General features: G+C 33.9%; 1 protein-coding gene across 1 annotated transcript in view; it reads left to right on the top strand.

Moving 5' to 3' along the window:
- Window positions 1-5,060: 5,060 nt before the first annotated feature.
- LOC140449684 (serologically defined colon cancer antigen 8 homolog) overlaps window positions 5,061-18,649 on the top strand; it is a 62,306-nt gene continuing 48,717 nt past the window's right edge. Inside the window, exons 1-3 of the mRNA XM_072542964.1 lie at window positions 5,061-5,221; window positions 16,991-17,302; window positions 17,991-18,096. Coding sequence (XP_072399065.1) covers window positions 5,076-5,221; window positions 16,991-17,302; window positions 17,991-18,096 — 564 coding nt within the window. The 5' untranslated portion in view covers window positions 5,061-5,075. The remainder of the gene's footprint in view (window positions 5,222-16,990; window positions 17,303-17,990; window positions 18,097-18,649) is intronic.

Genomic DNA, 18,649 nt, shown 5'->3' with positions numbered 1-18,649 from the left:
ACTTACAAATGTTACCGCACAGAGATTAACCTTTTTTTAAAACAAAAAAAAACAAATTAATATCGAAACAAATAAAGCTAGCTGTCATATGTTAACATTAAATTTAAAAAAAAACAATTAAAATGACAGCTTATTAAATATTACAATTCTTTTAAATTTTAATGAAAGCAATTATTAATAATTATCAAAAAAAAGTCTTTCTTTACTTTAAAATTTAAAATGTTAATTGTTACCTTAATTTCACTTGTTTCACTTAACTTCAAAGAAAAAACTTGCTACTATCTCTGGGATTGGAGCTGCAAAGGACAAAACTCTCAACTTGAATAAAAGGAAACCATTTCCATACGCAGGCAGGAACGATTGAAACAGGAACTTGGTGGAGGAAATCAAGCTGTCGACGGGGCCATCCTATATATTCATTTTACAAAATTTCTTTAGTGCCGCTGCACAAATCTTATAGTGATTACTCTGTTTTAAACTGCCATATTGCAAAGAGTATTATCACCTTAACCGGTCTTAAAACATAACACAAAGAAATTGAATCGACTCGCGATTCCTAATTACTCAAACATCTTTTCTGTTTGAATTTCTTCCCCTCGCGCCTCAAAGCTAGTTTTTGTGGTCTATGAACCTAAACAAACAACCTACCCTTTCTTGACCTCATTCATAGCAACGAACCTACCAAAAAAACATTGAAATATTCCCAGTTTATTACGTATTAGAAAAATTGTATTACCTGACTTGCAATATTATATTAGGGAACTCGAATGTAAACAAACATTGTTCAGCGACGAAAACAACTTTTTAAATATTCCAGTTTATTGCGTTTTAACGACGAAAGACAAAAAAAAACTTTTTTTTTATATTCTGGGGGCATCATGAAATATAATCCTCTAGGCGACAAAAACTTGTCGAAATAGATAACATAATTCAAATTAACAAAATGGGATTTGAAAGTACACATAGACAAAAAATATATCCAGCGTTATTTACGCATTAAGGATTTTCGTAAAAGACAAAAACAGATTTTATGGCAATCTTTATGCGTACTGACGAGATAAACGAACAGGGACGTATTATAAAATTTAAAAGGCTACAATCTTGGTCGAACACCCATATCGTTGGAACAGTTTTTGTAACTTGTCGAAAGTACGTCTAAGTCTATCATGCTATCATTCGAGTTTGAATAATTTGAGGGTAATCGCTAATCAAATCGTGCAAGTCCTCAGTGTATAAGTTAAACAAAAGAGGGCTTAAAATAGAACCTTGTCGAATTGGGCTATGTACTTGTTATGATGGTCTCGCAAAAATATTTTTTAGCGAACAAATTCAAAATATTTATAGAGATTCTTTTATTGATACCAAACGCCACTATTTTTGAATATAATACTTCCAAATCTACCACATCATAAACCCTTTAAGGTCCACAAAAAGAACATGTAATTATTATTTTTTGGTAGAAATAATTGTGCGTCTGTAACTAAATGGGAAATTTCACCAATTGTACCTATGCCTTTACGAAATCTATCCGGTTTTTTTGGTAAAAGTGATCTGTTTTCGACAAAATGTTCTAGTCTAAATTTTATAAGGCTTTCGAAAGTTTTTAATACATGATAATGAAATAGGTCGGTAAAACGAAGGTAAGTCACGTTGTTTCTTAGGTTTTACTAGAAGGCACCCCCCGTAAACCCGTCAAGGCAAATGCGTTATTTGTTTTAAGGTCATATCTAATTCCAAAAAGCTAAAAATTTTTAAAAGAGCGTCTTATTCTTGGTAAAAGTGAGATTGTTAAATATTATCGTTCAAAATTGGACCCGAAGCAGATGAAGGAACCAATTTATCAAGAACTTTTGAATAATGCTTTTGTCTTATTGTGGTTTTCTTTTTTGATAATGTTTATTACAAATAGATCTTACAGTATTCCATATCTCAGTCAAAGGACTGTTTTTATTTCATTTATTCAAAAATGTTTTCCAACTGTTTTTTGTTTAAGTTTGAAAGTACGTTTGACATTAGCAGAAATGTTTTGATAGTGTAGATAATTGATAAAATTGTCTTTTTTTTTAAATTCGTTGAGAGCTTTTTTCGCTTTTTAACAATCGCAGAACATTCCTTGTCTCACCAATAAGATCTTGATATAGAAGGTGTAAAAGATTTCTTAATAGGCATAGATTTCGATGCTGCGACCGCAATTGCATTGAGGAAAAATTCGATTTTGTCTACTGAAGTTTAATTTCTTTCTAAATTATTAAGCGCTGTAATTTCTACTTCAAATTTATTTACAAAAAGAGACCAGTCAGCACGAGAGTCATTCCATTTTGATGACAAAGGAGGAGGAGTTGATTTGAGTTTCTACATTGATTGTGCAGTGATCTGAATCAAATGTGTCTGAATGTACTGACCAAGCTAGACGATCGGCTAAAAGTTGAGATGTTAACACAAAAGTGACCATTTTTACCTAAAAGCGACAATTATGTTGCGAAAAGTACCGGAAAGTCGGTAAAATAACTTTTAATTCACTAATCTTTCATTTTTTCACGTTTTCCTTTCTCCATTCTTACATACATTTTTAGCTTTATCTCTTATGGATCTTCTGATGCATTCTTCTATTTTAACTTTTTTTAATAATCAATTCATAAACTAATATATTTATTTCCACATTGGCAACACAATTAGAAATGGAAATGTAACTGAAATAAAACATTTTTAATTATTTTATTAAGAATATGAAAAGTTTTGTTAAGAATATGATTTAAATTAAAATCATATTCTTAACAAAAATTTAAAATAAAATCACGACATAATTAGGTATCTTCTTCTTTCGGTGTCCTATTAGGTCCCCCTAACGTTGGCAATTACATTGGCGAATTTTTCACAGTCTTCTGCTAATCGAAATTCTTGTGCAGCACTGTGCATTTCTATCCAATCGCGAATGTTCTTGAGTCACTATATCTTATTTCCAATTCTTCTGCGGCTCTTGTTTTTATCTTTTATGATAAGCTGAAATATTCTGTACCAGTGTTCTCGAAGAATATGCCGAAGGTATATAAATATAGTATATATAAATATACTTCTTAGTATAATAGTTTTTAAAAACTCAAGAGCGACATTTGCCGCACGATACCGTTAATAGTATCAGCCTTCATTGAATTTATTAGTCACGCTATGTTCTTCCATTATGTTTTCTCAACATTTTCGGTTGTTCTCATTTCTTTCATGTAATTATTTACATCATTATCTATTTTACTTTTGTTGACATCTGAAATAGTAAAATTCTTTTGCTGATGTTTTTTCTCTATTCGTTTTAGCCTAACTCCTGCATTGGCTCCTAAAAGGCTGTGATTAGATTCAATATCTGCTCCAGGTTTTGTCGTAACTCTACTAATGGATATCCTAAATTTTTGTTGATAAGAATGGAAGAAAAAGGTAGATATTTAAAAAACAACTTAATTGAAGTTACCTCATAGGTTTGTCAGCCACTCAGATTCTTTTATTACTGGCATTCCGAGAGCAGATGAAGGGGGTTCCGGAATTATTCAACCACTTGCATCAACTTCTTCTTCGTTGAGCCAATCGGCATTCTCAGACGATGTTTTATTGTAGCACACACTCCAGAGAAGCTTATTGTCCTTTTGGTAGCTAGTTGCTGTGGGATCCACTATTGAGGGATGTGAAGTAAAGCCTACTGGTTGCTCACATCCTGGTTTTTGAAGTCCCATTGTCGTGATGGACAAAAGAAATCGTAGGGTATCTACGTAAATGCTTTCAGTGGAGGTGACAAATCAACGGACAACCTTACAAGAAGTACAAACTTGCATGATTTTTTATCTGACTCACTAGGTACCACGAGCTTACTTGGGATTTGAAGGATCGGGCAGACTGGCTGCAGAAAATCCGGAAAGACAGATGTCAATGCACTCGTCAAGAGCATTGCCAACAGCAGCTCCCGTCCCTGCATTTAATCACTTGCAAGAAATATTGCGATTTACGGATGTGAGTGCTATACCATGCCAGATTAGGTTCTACTAGATCCTGCAAGCTATCTTTAGGCGTTCTACGTTGCGCCGAAACATCGTAGTTGTCAATTTTCACGTATTTTGACGTGACAACGTCTTAAATTAGGTTGTGGCTCGAAGTCACTCATGAAAAAGTGTAACGCCCGCTCACGTCTGTTACGATGAGTCACCGAACGAGAGAGTGGCCCGCCGGACCGGCGAATGCCTTGCGTCTCTCTCCCACTCAAACATGATCGGTCCGCTGCGCGCGCAGCACTAGAGAATTAGGCGCGTTGAATCGGTGCGTGCTTGTGTCTCTGTCTTTCTCGAGCGTTCTTGGCGTTACAACTTTCGCAAGACACATTACAGCAGAAACACTTCCTTTCATTTCATATTTCTCCTATCATCGTCCTATCCTCAACAAAATCACTCAAATAGAAATTAGTTAAGTTTAAGTTTACATGTACAATGTTTTAGTAAACAAAATATATTTATATAGTTAAAATTTGTGCAATTCTTATTTTCATTCAATTCCTTGTTCCTATTATGCAATTTAATAATATTCATATCAATAAATATTCTACCGAGAAAAAGACGTTGTCACGTAAAATCTTCGCCCGTAAAACCGACTTTACAGGCAACCGATTTTTTTTTAACTTTTGATGACATTACAGTATGAATTCAATTTGGCTCAATGAATTTGGCTCAATTGAAACAAGGCTCAAATGAAAAATGTTTTCACAAATCAATAACAAAAAAGATTTACATATGGTTCTTAATTAGACAACTGTATATATACATAGACAATACAATAAAATTAAAGTCAGTTATTAATAAGAAAATATACCATAATTTTTTGAGATGCTGAATGTTACAAAACATTAAGTCCAAAACATCATACAAATATATCAAACCTTGATTTGACATATCAGACCGCCCCGTATAATTCTCGTGTCCCGTACCGTCTCCACCCAAACAACCCCATCCGCTCTCTGCCCACAAATTGATTAGGGTAGTTGATAAAAGGGGGGCCAGATCTCGCGCCGCCTCCACTAGTAGCGGCACTTGCTTTAGCGAAAGATGTACAACGGCAGTAACACCGGAGGAGGAAAAAAACCGCGACCTACCACGGGATACCTAGTGAGACCTCGACTTGGTGCACTTAGGTCTATATACTCCAATCGGCCGTTCTCAGCGATGTCGCCTGACAAGAGGAAAAAACTAAAGTAAGTATAATGATAAGGCTAATTTCAGATTGCTATCTTTTTAAATTTACAGTTTTTATTTTAACATCATCATCATCGCTCATTTTCCTTTTATCAATGTGCACTACTATCATGATTAATCCTAATATAAATATTAGTTAATAATATAAATGATCCATCAAAATGTTTATTAATACATTTCCTTTATATTCATCTCAGTGTTGTTCAAGTTAGTTGTAGTGTTATACTCTATTTGGAAATGTATAACAGTACAGTTTTATTATGCATGATTACAACGGTATTACAAAAATCCAAAACAACATAGAAATGAGCAGGGCTTTAAGGATTTAAGACAGAATTGCAAGCTTTATAGACAGATAAAAAATGTCAAAAAACACAGACATTAACTGCATACCAACACAGGTTTGTCTCTTTTCGGATAAGAACCCAACATTATTATCATCATCACTACATTTGTAATTTTCCAAAGAAAATATAATTAGCTCTACTTACTGCTTTCTCTATTATCGACTATGCTTCTAAATACTTCACCTTATTTAATTCATATAATGTTTTAAGATAATCTATGGCTAGTTACTTTCTTTATCACGTGTCAAAGACACCTTTTAGATCCTATTGTAAATGCCTAATTTTTTATTTTTCTTTATTTCACCGTTAGTCCCACTAATGTTGCTAGTGGCGATCATAGCTCAGTGGCAACGTTTTCCGCTCCCTTTTCGATCTCTGTTTTCTTTCTTTCATTGAACTCAGTATTCGTGCATATATTTATGGGTCCTTCACATACGATACGAATCGAAGTTCCGGCTATTTACACTGACTTTGAGGACCCGGATCTAAAAATTACGAACTTGGGTCTCGTACGATCCGGATTGAATATAAAAGAAAGAACGAGCCTGATAAAACTGTAATTTTCCGTGGCAAAATTTCAATTCAACACGGAACACAAATTTAATTTTCAAAATTTCAAAAATTTTTCTTTTACTTTAAAACCAATTTTTTTCAAAAATAAGCACTTCGAAATGGTCAAACTTACAGGACATATAAAAATACATAAATAAAGTAAATTGTAAAGCGGTAACGATTAATTTTATTTAAGATGCTAATTACGGGGTGATTTTCACGATGTTTCTACAAAACAAAAAGGGACCAACTTCATTTTTTGTAGTCTTGCTACAGGTTGTTTTTGTCTGGTTCTAACAAGAAATCCGACCCAAAAAGTACGTTGATTTGCAATACTGAACTAAATTAAGTTCTATGTGTCTTTTCATTCTACCATTCCTCTTCCACCTCATCTCCTGTACAGCTGTTATGTCTAGCTTATTTTTCGATAATACTGTCAATGTAATAAAATATTTTTACGATTTATGTTCTTGGTTTTATATCCTTATTTCGTTTGTCAGGTGGTTGTCGTAAGGTAGAAGGTCTATAGTCGAAGTTTCTTAACGATCTGAGCTTGTTTCTAACTGAGATTGGATACGACAGAATTGTTCAGATTTCCAGGGTTAACCAGCTTGGAATTGAGTAAAAGAGTCAAATGACTAGCAAGATAACGTCCCTATACTATTACTCTCTGTAAACCCTAAAAAAATGTATATTCACCAGAATGTCATCAATGTCATCATCATCATCCTTAGAAATCAACGTGTATTTGGTTTTGTCTCCGTTGATGACTAAACCGACTTGTTTCGTCGCCATTTGCAATTCTAGGAAATATTGCTCAACATCTCGCACCTCGTAAGGCATCCCTTGTCTGAGTCCATCGTTTATCTCAAAGGATCGAGAATTTTCTCCCTGTATCCTAACGCTAACATTTAAGTTAGACATTGTCATTCTTGTTAATCGGATTAGTGGTATACAAAACTCACGCATTGATTGGTATAGTACTGTTCTCTTGACATTGTCGTATGCGGCCTTGAAGTCGACGAATAGGTATTGGGTTGCAATGTTAAATTATAATGTTTTCTCGAGAATATGTCTTATTGAATGAATCTGGTCAATTGTTAATTTTTCTGGAGTAAATCCGGCCTAGTATTTTCCAACTATGCCAAATGTGTAGGCAGTTGTAAGCAGGGTTATACCTCTGTAGTTGTCACACTGAAGCTGATCCACAGGGTATGGTCTCATTGTGCCAGACAAGAAGTAAAAGTTTATGCAGTGCCTGTAGCAAAGCGGTGCCAATATTCTAGTAGTGCTCACTACAAATTTAATTAGTTCCTGGTGCTTTATTATTTTTAAGCTTTTTAGTGGGTTGGGTAACTTCCTCAGTGATATATGATCTTTCGTTTGGGTTAAATAGATTCCAATCATTTTGATCTGTTACGGTATTATCTGCTTCTTCGATATAATGGCCGTTAAATTTTGGGTCAAACAATTTAACCCATCGGTTCAAGATTAAGGCCGTATCACTTAGGATATTTTCTTTTTCATTCTTACAGTTCCCTATTCTTGGCTTAAACTCTTTACTCATTTTGTTTACATTTCTGTAGAACTTTCAAGTTTCGTTTTAGTTTCTTAGCCATTCTATATTTTCTAACTGCTTTTTTTCAAATTGCCTTTTTTTCTTCTATGTAATCTTTTCTCTTCCCTTCTTAGTATCCAGTATTCCTTCTTTGCTCTTTTGTTACATCTAGCTTGATTTGTCTGTAGGTATCCTCTATTTTTGTTATCTGTTGCTTCGTGGCACTCCTCGTCAAACCATTGGTTTTTTTAACTGGTATAGTTTTCCCCAATATTTTTAATGCCTTCTTAGTTATTATGTTTCTACATTTTATCCACAATTCCTCCACATTTTCCCCCGCTTTCAGGCTCTCTATTTCCTCATCCATTTGACTCCTATACTCTCTAGCAACGGTTTCACTGCGCAGATTATCAACATTAATTCTGTCGTGTTTCATATGTTTATCCCTCTTTAGGTTTGATATTCTTCCTCTGATTTTTGCCATTACAAGAAAGTGGTTACTATCTATGTTTGGACCTCGTGCTGATATCCATGAGGTCGAAAGAATGCCTTGTATTTCTTAGAATGTGATCTATTTGGTTAACGGTTTCGTTGTCAGGTGATTTCCATGTTCCTTTGTGTATTATTTTATGGGGAAATCTTATTCCTCCTACTATTATGTTTTTGGTGCTTGCAAAGTTTATTAGTCCCAACCCGTTATCATTTGATTCTTCATGTAAGCTCTCACATCCTATAGTTGGCTGGAAAAATTGCTCTTTGCCAATTTTTCCATTAAGGTCCCCAGCAATTATTTTCACGTCATGACGTGGACATCGATCATATTCTTTGTCTAAGGTTTCGTAGAATCCATCTTTTTCGTCGTCTTTCTTTTCTTCCGTGGGTGTGTATACACTAAATAAGGTATAGTTAAAGAAGTTTCCTATAAGACGTAGATACTATAGTCTATTGTTTATGGGTTTAAAGTTAAGGACCATTTGCTTTGCTTTTTTACTGACTAGAAAACCACTGAAAAACTCGTGTCGGGTTTATGCCCACTATAGTATATATTGTACTGAGACAATTGTTATATTGAATATTGTTCTCAGTACAAGTCTTATTTCAGAGATGCAGAGATGTCAACTGCGACGTATACGCATGTCTGGTTGATTACGAGAAAGCGTTTGATCGAGTACAGCATACCAAGAAAATGCAAATACTAAAAGAAGCAGGAATTAATAACCAAGATCTCAAAATAATTAGAAATCTTTACTGGAATCAGACAGCAAATCTCAGAGTTGAAAGTGAACACACTGGCTATGTGAAAATCATGCGTGGAGTAAGGCAAGGCTATATTTTGTCTCCTCTAATCTTCAATCTGTACTCTGAAAGAATATTTATCGAAGGTTTGCACGAAACTGAAAAAGATATTCTACTAAATGGTTACCGGCTAAACAACATCAGATATGCAGATGACACCATAGTATTTGCGGACAACTTAGAAGACCTACAAGTTCTTATGAACAAAATCACGTATTACAGTCAACAATATGAACTCAATATAAACGTTAAGTAGACAAAGTTTATGATAATTAGCAAGAAAAGGATAGCAGAAGGTCAACTCTACGTCAACCAATCCCCTTTAGAAAGAGTGACGCACTACAACTACCTTGGCACCATAATAAATGAAGAATGAACCAACAACCAGGAGATTAGAGCACGCATCGGAAAAGCTAGATCCAGCTTCAATCGGATGGGGGCCTTCTTCAAGACTCACAACCTCTCTCTTGATACAAAAGTAAGAATGCTGCGATGCTACGTCTTCTCTGTCCTTTTTTATGGTGTTGAATCGTAGACTTTGAACGAAGATATCTGCAGAAAATTGGAAGCATTTGAGATGCGGCTGTATCGGAGAATACTTAAGATCCCGTGGACTGACCGAGTCACAAATGAGGAGGTCCTCAGAAGAATAAATAAGAACCGAGAGGTAGTGACCACCATCAAATCTCGAAAGTTACAATTCTTCGGATATATTATGCGAAATAAATCCAGATATGCTCTTCTTCAAGCCATCCTGTAAGGAAAAATATTTGGAAAACGAGGTCCAGGAAGAAGAACATCTTTGTTAAAGAACCTCAGAATCGGGTTCAATACAACATCTGTGCAGCTTTTTCGCGCAGCTGCAGATAAGATAAAGATTGCCATGATGATCGCCAACATTCGTAACAGATAGGCACCTCAAGAAGAAGATAGTATATTATATTGTAGTCTTTTCTCTCGATAATTCCTGAACCAGTCCATCTCATCTCTTGAATCGCTATTATATCGGCTTTTATTTTATCCAGTTCTTGTGTCAGCAATTTAAGAGCACCTGAGGCGTACGTTCCATGTGCAGAGCCGTAAATTGTTATTCATTTGTCCTTTGTTAGGTCGTCGTGAATTAAACTCCACCAGAATGTATTTAGTTTGATTTCAGAGACGTGAGGTGGGTGTATATCGGTAAATCACGTATTGAACCAGAGATAATATCAAACTAATAGGACTTCTTCGTAGAGTTTTATAAAAGAACACTGTTTGATACAATGGTTCCACAACCAAGTGACAGATGTAAGTGTCTTCCCGATTTAAGAAAAAGTTAGTCTCTTTAGGTAAAATATTATTATCTGAAATAATGAAGGCACGCATCTATTGAAGTCCATATTTCTAATTTTATAAATCAGAGAAAAAGAAACAGGCATTTAACTTTAAAAGTCGAAAGTTTTAAGGCCCCCAAAAGTGATTTCACCCTTTCATCCACTTGTATTTTTAAATGGTAGTGAGCCTATACAATATGCGTCATCCCTACTATCTTCAATAGTATTTTCTCGTTGTCATGGAAACCAACTTTGTTGTTTAGTTATGCGGAATGACGGTAGCATCAATTGATAAATGTCAAAATGAAATAATAAATAAATATTTATCATAATATACCGTTATTTAACTAAAAATATGATGGTGACATAAAATATTTGACTATTGATTTTTTTCTCCCATGAATAATCATGGTGGATACAAACAAATCCAAATCGCGATTTGAGGCCGTACACCCTTTACATAATCAGGTGAGCCGAAGTAGTTGCAAGTGCTGTATCAAACAAGTGCAGGTAATTTTTTACTGATATAATTTATTTTGAGATAGGTATTGTTTTTTTAATAAATATATTTAACAAACCTAATACAAATATTTAGTTAATCTTTTAAATATTTGAAAAAATATTTAACAAAAAAAAAGGTTGTGTATTATATTTTAATAATAGATTATTTGTGTGTTTATTGGTATGTACTGATCAGTAAAAAATGCCTATGGTGAAATTGTTAATAATATATCAATAAATGGTTTAGATCTGTGATTTTTGTCAAATGTAGGGGAGATGCTTGTACCTTGGGCAGAATTTTTTTAACCAGGTATAACAAATACAATATTAAAGATATAGTTTTAAAATTTACACTGGGGCAGGTATAAACTATTGTAGTATGTAAAATAAAAATAACAACTGATTACATGAGTTGGTTTTCTTAAAAGAAAAAATATTCCTGAACGTCTACCAAGGTCTATTTGCCCAAGGTACAATACGTATTATACCTTGGGCCATTGGTAAACATAATTACCAAAACTTTTATTTTAATAATTATCAGACACATTTAAAGTTACATAGGAACAAAATCCTTTTAATATTCGTTTTATTAAGTTTTGTTTAGAATAAGGACCATTTTAAGCAAAATGAGTTACCAATAATATAAATCAATGATTTATTATTATTGAACTTAAGAACAAACAATTTAAATAACGTAAACTTTACTCAATGAAATACTTTTCAAAATCCAATTAAAAGTATAAATATCCTGTTGACGTTTTGAGGATTCATCTTTCTTGAGAACTTCCACGACGCTTTCAATGATTCCTTCCTTTTCGATTTCATATGCCTTTATATCAATCAGGCAGAAGTTTTCAGATAAGCGGGTTCTCTTCAGGTAATTAACCATTATAGATACTATATTAGCAACATAAAATCGTACGATCCTCTTTCCAATAAGCTTTGTTAGGTAGAATCTACCAGTTTCCAGTGTAAACTCTGTTCGTGTGCCTGGTTTGTTATTTTTAGACATATGTCCTTCCCAATTTATGTCTGACTCATGCTCAGAAGACGGATCAGAAATATCATCGTAAGGGATGCTTTCGACGTCGTCGTTGTCAGAAGATGATGAATTGTTGAGATCCTTCGATTGGGGAAATACTGGTTTAGTCTTTTTAATTTTATTGCCTGTATAATGATGCTTTCTCGGTTGGGTGTACATAACTTTTCTTTTCACAGCTGTTTTCTTCATATTTTTGTTCACTCTTTCCTCGTGCTCGTTTTCTATTTCATTTTTCTCAGGTGCATCAGTTAACTGCTTGCCCCTTTTACGACCTTTTTGTATTTTGTTCTTGAAGGTGCCTTTTAGGTAAAGAACGGACTACCTCTGGTGACTTGTGTGGTAGCTCAGGTTCTTCAGTCTCAGCAGTTATTTTATGATTATTAATAGGGGGTCTGAAATAAATGTCTTCATTGATATTAGCAGGATTATCTCTATCAGTGACCGAAGAACTATGGAACTCGTGTTCTTGAAATACATTTTCATTCACTGGCCAGATTCCTGAAACTCTGAATCCAGATTCAGTATTTGTGCGATTAAATGCTAGTTTATATGCTTGACCAGAAATTTCAGCGACATCGTAAATAGATATTGGTTTTCCTGGGTTTCTTATCATCCATTCGGTGCAAGCGTTGTTATAATAAGTTTTATATGGGCCAAAAACACTGCGATCGAGGGGTTGGAGCTTATGTTTCGCATGAGGTGGAATAGTCAATATTACGATCCCATATGCTTTAGCTATGTTAATGATTTCGGGGGTAATATGACTTCCATGATTCATGAGTTTTTGTGATATGTATAAAATACCTTAAATATTCTAAGAATATGACTCCATTGGACCAACCACTAGGATGAGCCGTTCCCACCGAATCAGCAGGTGCACCTTTCAGCATATAGGGCTTAAAATTCACTTTGGGAAATATGTACATAGGGGGGACAGCATTCCCTGAAGCACTTATAGCAGCGATAAATGTTACATAAATACCCCTTTCTCTACTTGTAGTAGAACCAACTTGTTTATTACATATTATTATTTTCTTGAATTGCATTGTATGCTTTTAATAGGTTTTCATGATCTGTCGGATCTCTTTTTACGTCGGTTTTGCTTCTAGGCATCTGTAAAGAAAAAAGAACTGTGTTTACCTCTTTTTATTTGTCCACCTACAAGAGATTGTACCTTGGGCCGCGGCCCAACGTACACAGACGTGATAGTGGTCCAAGGTACAAGGTCCGGCCGAAAAGAAAACGAATATGAATTTAACCTACAAAAACTGTTTTGTTATATTTAATTATAGTTATATAATTTACCATATCATAACACAAAAATTAAAAAAGAAAATTATCTATCCTATAAATACTTACTTTTCACAAAATAATTCACTATATTTTTAAGACAGCCGCAAATGATTTCTGGTGACATTCAACAACTAACCACAGAATGACGACGATTGTAGAAGAGCTTAACATAAGAAACAGAGAGTTCGCGTGCCAAATTAAAAAAAAAATGGGGTGGCTCATGGTACAAGCTGGCCTAAGGTACAAGCCTCTCCCGTACTGTTCTACCAAACATTTTTAAATAAGTACTTATTACACTAAAAAATATTGGTTTCATACAATATGAACTGATAAACGGTAACGTTTTAATGTAATTTTCTCGTTTCTGTTCATTTCATTAATAATTATCTTTGCTTTTATTCCTATTAGTCCAGTCATCAGCGGTAAAGTACAGAATTATTGTAAAATTTTTTTACACCAGACCAATTTTCATAAAAAGTAGATCGCCCACATCTTATGGAAAATGTCATGTAATTTAATGCAATAAAATTTACATGAATAGATTCGTCTCGAAATTACAATCGTTTCATATCATATAAAATGTTTAATGTTTCCTCTCTGTAATTTATCCTGAATAAACCTGGGTGCAAGTTTTACTTGGTAAATTGAAATAGTCAAATCTCTAATCTCTTGTAGCGACAACATGGAAAATTCTGGTAAAATCATCATCATCAACCTGTATGCATCCACTGCTGGGCATAGGTCTCCCTCAGCTCTTTCCATCTGTCTCTGTCTTGCGCGGCTTGCATCCAGTTATTGCTAACACGCTTCAGATCGTCAGTCCATCGGGTTGGTGGGCGTCCTCTGCTCCGTATTGCTCTTGCCTTGGTCTTCACTCTAAAATACGTTTTGTCCATCGGTTTGTAACTCGTTGGGTCCATCGTATTTTCAAAATCCTTCTATAGCACCACTATTATCCACTTTTAGTGTCCAGCTTTCCATTCCATACATAGAACACGTAGCATCTTAGGGCTCTTATTCTCGACTCCAGAGGAAGGTCTCGATTAACAAACATTGTTTTCATTTTTATAAATGCTTATCTTGCAATTTCAATGTGTGTCCTTATTTCTCTAGCTTGGTCATTGTTTTCATTTACCCAGGTTCCCAGATATTTGTAGTTATTCACTCTTTCTACTTGTTTTCCCTCGATATCTGGCCTTTCTACTGTATGTTGCTTAGAAATAATCATGCACTTGGTTTTCTTAACGTTCATTTGTAGTCCATATTTTATACTGACTTGATGTAATCTATTTACTAGATTGCTTCTAGACTGTCTGCAAAAACAGCGGTGTCGTCTGCGAATCTTATGCTGCTTAAGATTTTTCCGTTTATTGATATACCCCGTTGTTTCTCTAATATTACTTCCTTAAAAGTAGCTTCACTGACAGATTAAATAACAATGGGGACAGCACGCAACACTCTCTACCACCTCTTTTGATTTCTATAGTTTTTGTATCGACATTTTCGATTCTAACCTTTGCTTTTTGATTCCATTACAGATTGACAATAACCCGTATATCTCGACTATCCACATTCTTTTTTTTTAACAGTTTTACTAATTTCTAATGTCGTACTCTACCAAAAGCCTTTTGATAATCTATAAATCAGACATAAAGATCCTGGTTCATATCTAGTCGTCTTTGCGCGAGAACGTTAAAAGCGAACAGAGCCTCTCTCGTTCCTAGTCCTCCTCTGAAACCAAACTGGGTGTCATCTATATCTTCTTCTATTTTTTTGTATAGTCTTTCATGTATTATTTTGAGAAATATCTTAAGTGTTTGGCTTGTTAAGGAAATTGTTCTGTACTGGAAGCATTCTGTCGCATGTACTGACTTTGGTAGTGTTACAAACGTGGACAGCAACCAATCTTCGGGTATTTCTCCTGTTGTATATATTGTGTTGAACAGATCTAAAAGTATATATAGTATTTCTTCGTCAATGCATTTAATTAGCTAAGTGGGTATCTAATCTGGGCCTACTGATTTTGCATTTCTAATTGCCTGTTCTAATTCGCATATTATTATTTTCGATCCTGTTTGTTCCTGTGGTTCTTCTTGTATCATTCTATCATCGTCGAATAGTTTCATTATGTATTCTTGCCAAAATCTTAGTTTATCTTTGATGTCTGCAATGAGTTTACCATTATCATCTTTGAGTATCCCATAGTGTGCTCGCTTTTTGGTATTTGTTAGTTCTTTTATTTTTTTATGCATAATAAAGCTGTCGTATTTTCTGTCATACTCTTCTATTTCTATGCATTGATCTTTAAACCACTTTTCCTTGGCCTTTTTTATCTCTACTTTGTAGTTCTTGATATTTTGGCTTACTTCTACCTTTGGCTTTTCTCCTCTCTTTCATTAATGCTATAATTTTTGAAGTCATCCACTTTTGTTTTTATTTGTCTTTTCAAACTTTAAATTTTCTTCTGCAGCCTTTATTAATGCCTTCTGAATATTGCTCCACTTTTCATTGACATCTTCTGATGTTAAGATTTCTTCTCCTACTTCTGTTAGATTTGAGTTGACTTGTTGGATCACTTTTTGATGTATTTCTCTTTTGTTTTTTTAATTTTGTATAATCAAACGTTGATTTATTTTTAGGTATTATAATCTTTTTGAGTTTCACGTGAATTCTAGCTATCAGCGGGCTATGGTCTGAGTTGACATCTGCTCCGGGGTATGCTTTTACTGCTTTAATTGAGTTTTTGTATCTATTTTTGACTAATATAAAGTCTATTTGATTTCTGTCTATGCGGTCTTTGTTGTCTGTAGAAGATCTCCAAGTGTATAATCTTCTGTCGGGTAGTTGGAACATTGTGTTCATTATTGCAAAATGTTCATTTTGACAAAAATCCACAAGTCTATCCTCTCTTTCGTTTCTGTCAGCCAGTCCAAATTTCCCAACATATTCCTCAACTTTTCCTCTCCCGACTTTAACATTAAAGTCCCCCATTACTATTGTAATGTCTTCTTTTTTAATAGATCTTAAAATTGTGTCTAAGTCCATGTAAAAATGTTCTATCTTACCTTCATCTTTATTCGCTGTTGATGAGGATTAGAAGCTATTAGAAATCTTAGAAATCCTATAGGTTTAGAAGCTATTGGTCGTCAATTCTTGCTTCAAAAGCTTCTAAACCCAGATTTTCTTTAACAAACCATTGACAAAGACTTGTATGTACTGCAGTTATTGTCAGGCTAACTTTGGATCTAGTAGAATATAAGCGCAAAACTTTTAATAAATCGTCACTTAAATTGTATTTTATTTTTATTAGAAATGTAATTACATCCTTTTCAGTAATAACCCGATTTCTGTCATAGACTAGGACCTCATCACAATAAGTAAAAATATCTTAAAAATCGTTTTTGCTCAAGTTTGTCCATGCTTTGAAGTCATTTTCTTGAATGTTTTTTTCTGTGTCGAAACAATTAGCAGTATTTTCAATTGCCGTCAGATGTAACGCCTGAAACCACTTTGAAACTTTGTTTGGACGAAGTTAATATTACTTCTACTACCACACAAATTTTCTACTATATTAAGTATTAAATTGTAATTCGAAGGACCACCCACTAACGTGGGAATAAAAGAATACAAGCGTTAACAAATATGTAATTTAATGACTTTACACGCCTAAGAACGCTGCAATTTTATATGATTTTTTCTTAATTGTGCCTCGTGTTGTTTTGGAGTATTCCGTCCTTAAAAATGCAGAACAGATCTCAAAAAAAAAGTTTTTGTTTTTGGTATATAAATATTTTCAATATTATTACATTTAAAAGTATAGTTGGAATTTATTTACTCATTATTTACCTTTACATTTCATATTTCAGAAAATCAGCCCTCCCGAAAATGGAATGGAGAAGAAAACCGGACTATGCGGAAACCGCCTATCGCGAGGCTGTTGGTAGATTAAGAATTCTTCTTGCAGAAAGTTATACTCCTTTGAAGAGACCTATTAAAGAGTTAGACAGCGCTGGTGAAGAAACTGACAATCAATCTTTAATCAGCGCCGGAAGCAGAAACTCACGGTTGAGTAGACACTACTACCAATATAATCCCGTAACGCCAAGAAAGTACTATTACTATCCACCTTTAAGGAGTCATTATCCTTTAACTAATGCCAGCACAGAAAAACCATCAATGTAAGTTCTTATTATACTATTTTTTTATTTTTGTTTTGTTTTTTTTTGTTAGTTTTGCGGTTTTCATTACGTAAGTGATTACTGGTCTGAATCACAGTCTGAATGGTACAGCTAGATCACTACCTGAAGAAGAGTAAAAAAAAGCAGTGCTTCACGATACACAACTCATAGCGGTTATTATACGACTTGCAAATGTAGTTCCTCAACACAAGCATCAAATTATTTTGAAATGTTCATACTTTTTACGTTAACATGAAAAACGCATTCAAATATATTAAAGAATTTGAGACAAAAAGTGCTGACCTCAGTTTAGAGAATAAGTATAAGATAAGGAAACTAAATCTGGGTTATAATGTAGATGTTTTACCATTCCATATTGCAGATTTCTTAATTTCCGTTTTACTGAGAAGTTTTGTGGATAGTTGCGTTTCTCTAATGGAAAAGTATTATTTTCTTCTTTTTGTCTGGTTTATTTTCAAAAATATCTCCTGTTATCTGTTTTAAGATAGCAAAATTTCTTTTGCCTTAAAAAACACCAATAATATAACTTTTCTGTCTTCATTGCAACGTATGTAGAAAAAATCAGCTTTGTTTTCTGTCAACTGAGATCTTTGGATGAGGCCGGGAACTTATCAAATCTCCTTAATATTCTATAAAAATCTCTTATAAACAAAACCTGTATTTTTAGAGATCCGCCAAAAACGGATGCGAATGCTCCTCCAGAATTACTTTCTTTTATTGAACGACAAGAAGATTATATTGAACAACTAGAGAAAGAATCTCGTTTTTGCAGAGTAAGTATTTTTAAGTATATTTTATTATAATTTACTAATGTTTATTATATTTTAAGAACGATTTCCGAAGTGGAAATTGAAACGTCAATAAACCTACTTTAACCTTTAATTGCGGCTTAGTTCCATTTAAATAGTAATAACGTTAAAATAATTAGTTTGATAATGATGTACGGATGAATATCTAAATTTTTTATAGGGATAAGTTCTACTTTTTGTAGCCCAAGTTATTCTAGTAATTTTAGATGACTTTCTTTGCGGTAGTTTGTAGTTTACTTTATACTGCCTTTAACATTGTGACATTTTTTTAGTTTACTTTTTTATTTTCTTCAATATACAACCGATACGCCACTGGCCGTATCTGTGTTTTGGTAATAGCATCATGTGCCCTATTGAATTGCCTTATTGAAGGCGTAACAAATTACTGTAGTAAAATTTATCTGCGAATTCACATGTAATCACTTATATGTATCCGGATATATAATATAAATTTGGTAGAATCAAGTTTTAATTCATAAACATAACATGAATCATTTACGAATCTGTGGCAAAAGGA

This window comes from Diabrotica undecimpunctata, chromosome 9 (genome assembly GCF_040954645.1).
Source record: "Diabrotica undecimpunctata isolate CICGRU chromosome 9, icDiaUnde3, whole genome shotgun sequence".
NCBI classification, from domain to species: Eukaryota; Metazoa; Arthropoda; class Insecta; order Coleoptera; family Chrysomelidae; genus Diabrotica; species Diabrotica undecimpunctata.
This window is presented reverse-complemented; position numbering and strand designations above follow the sequence as displayed.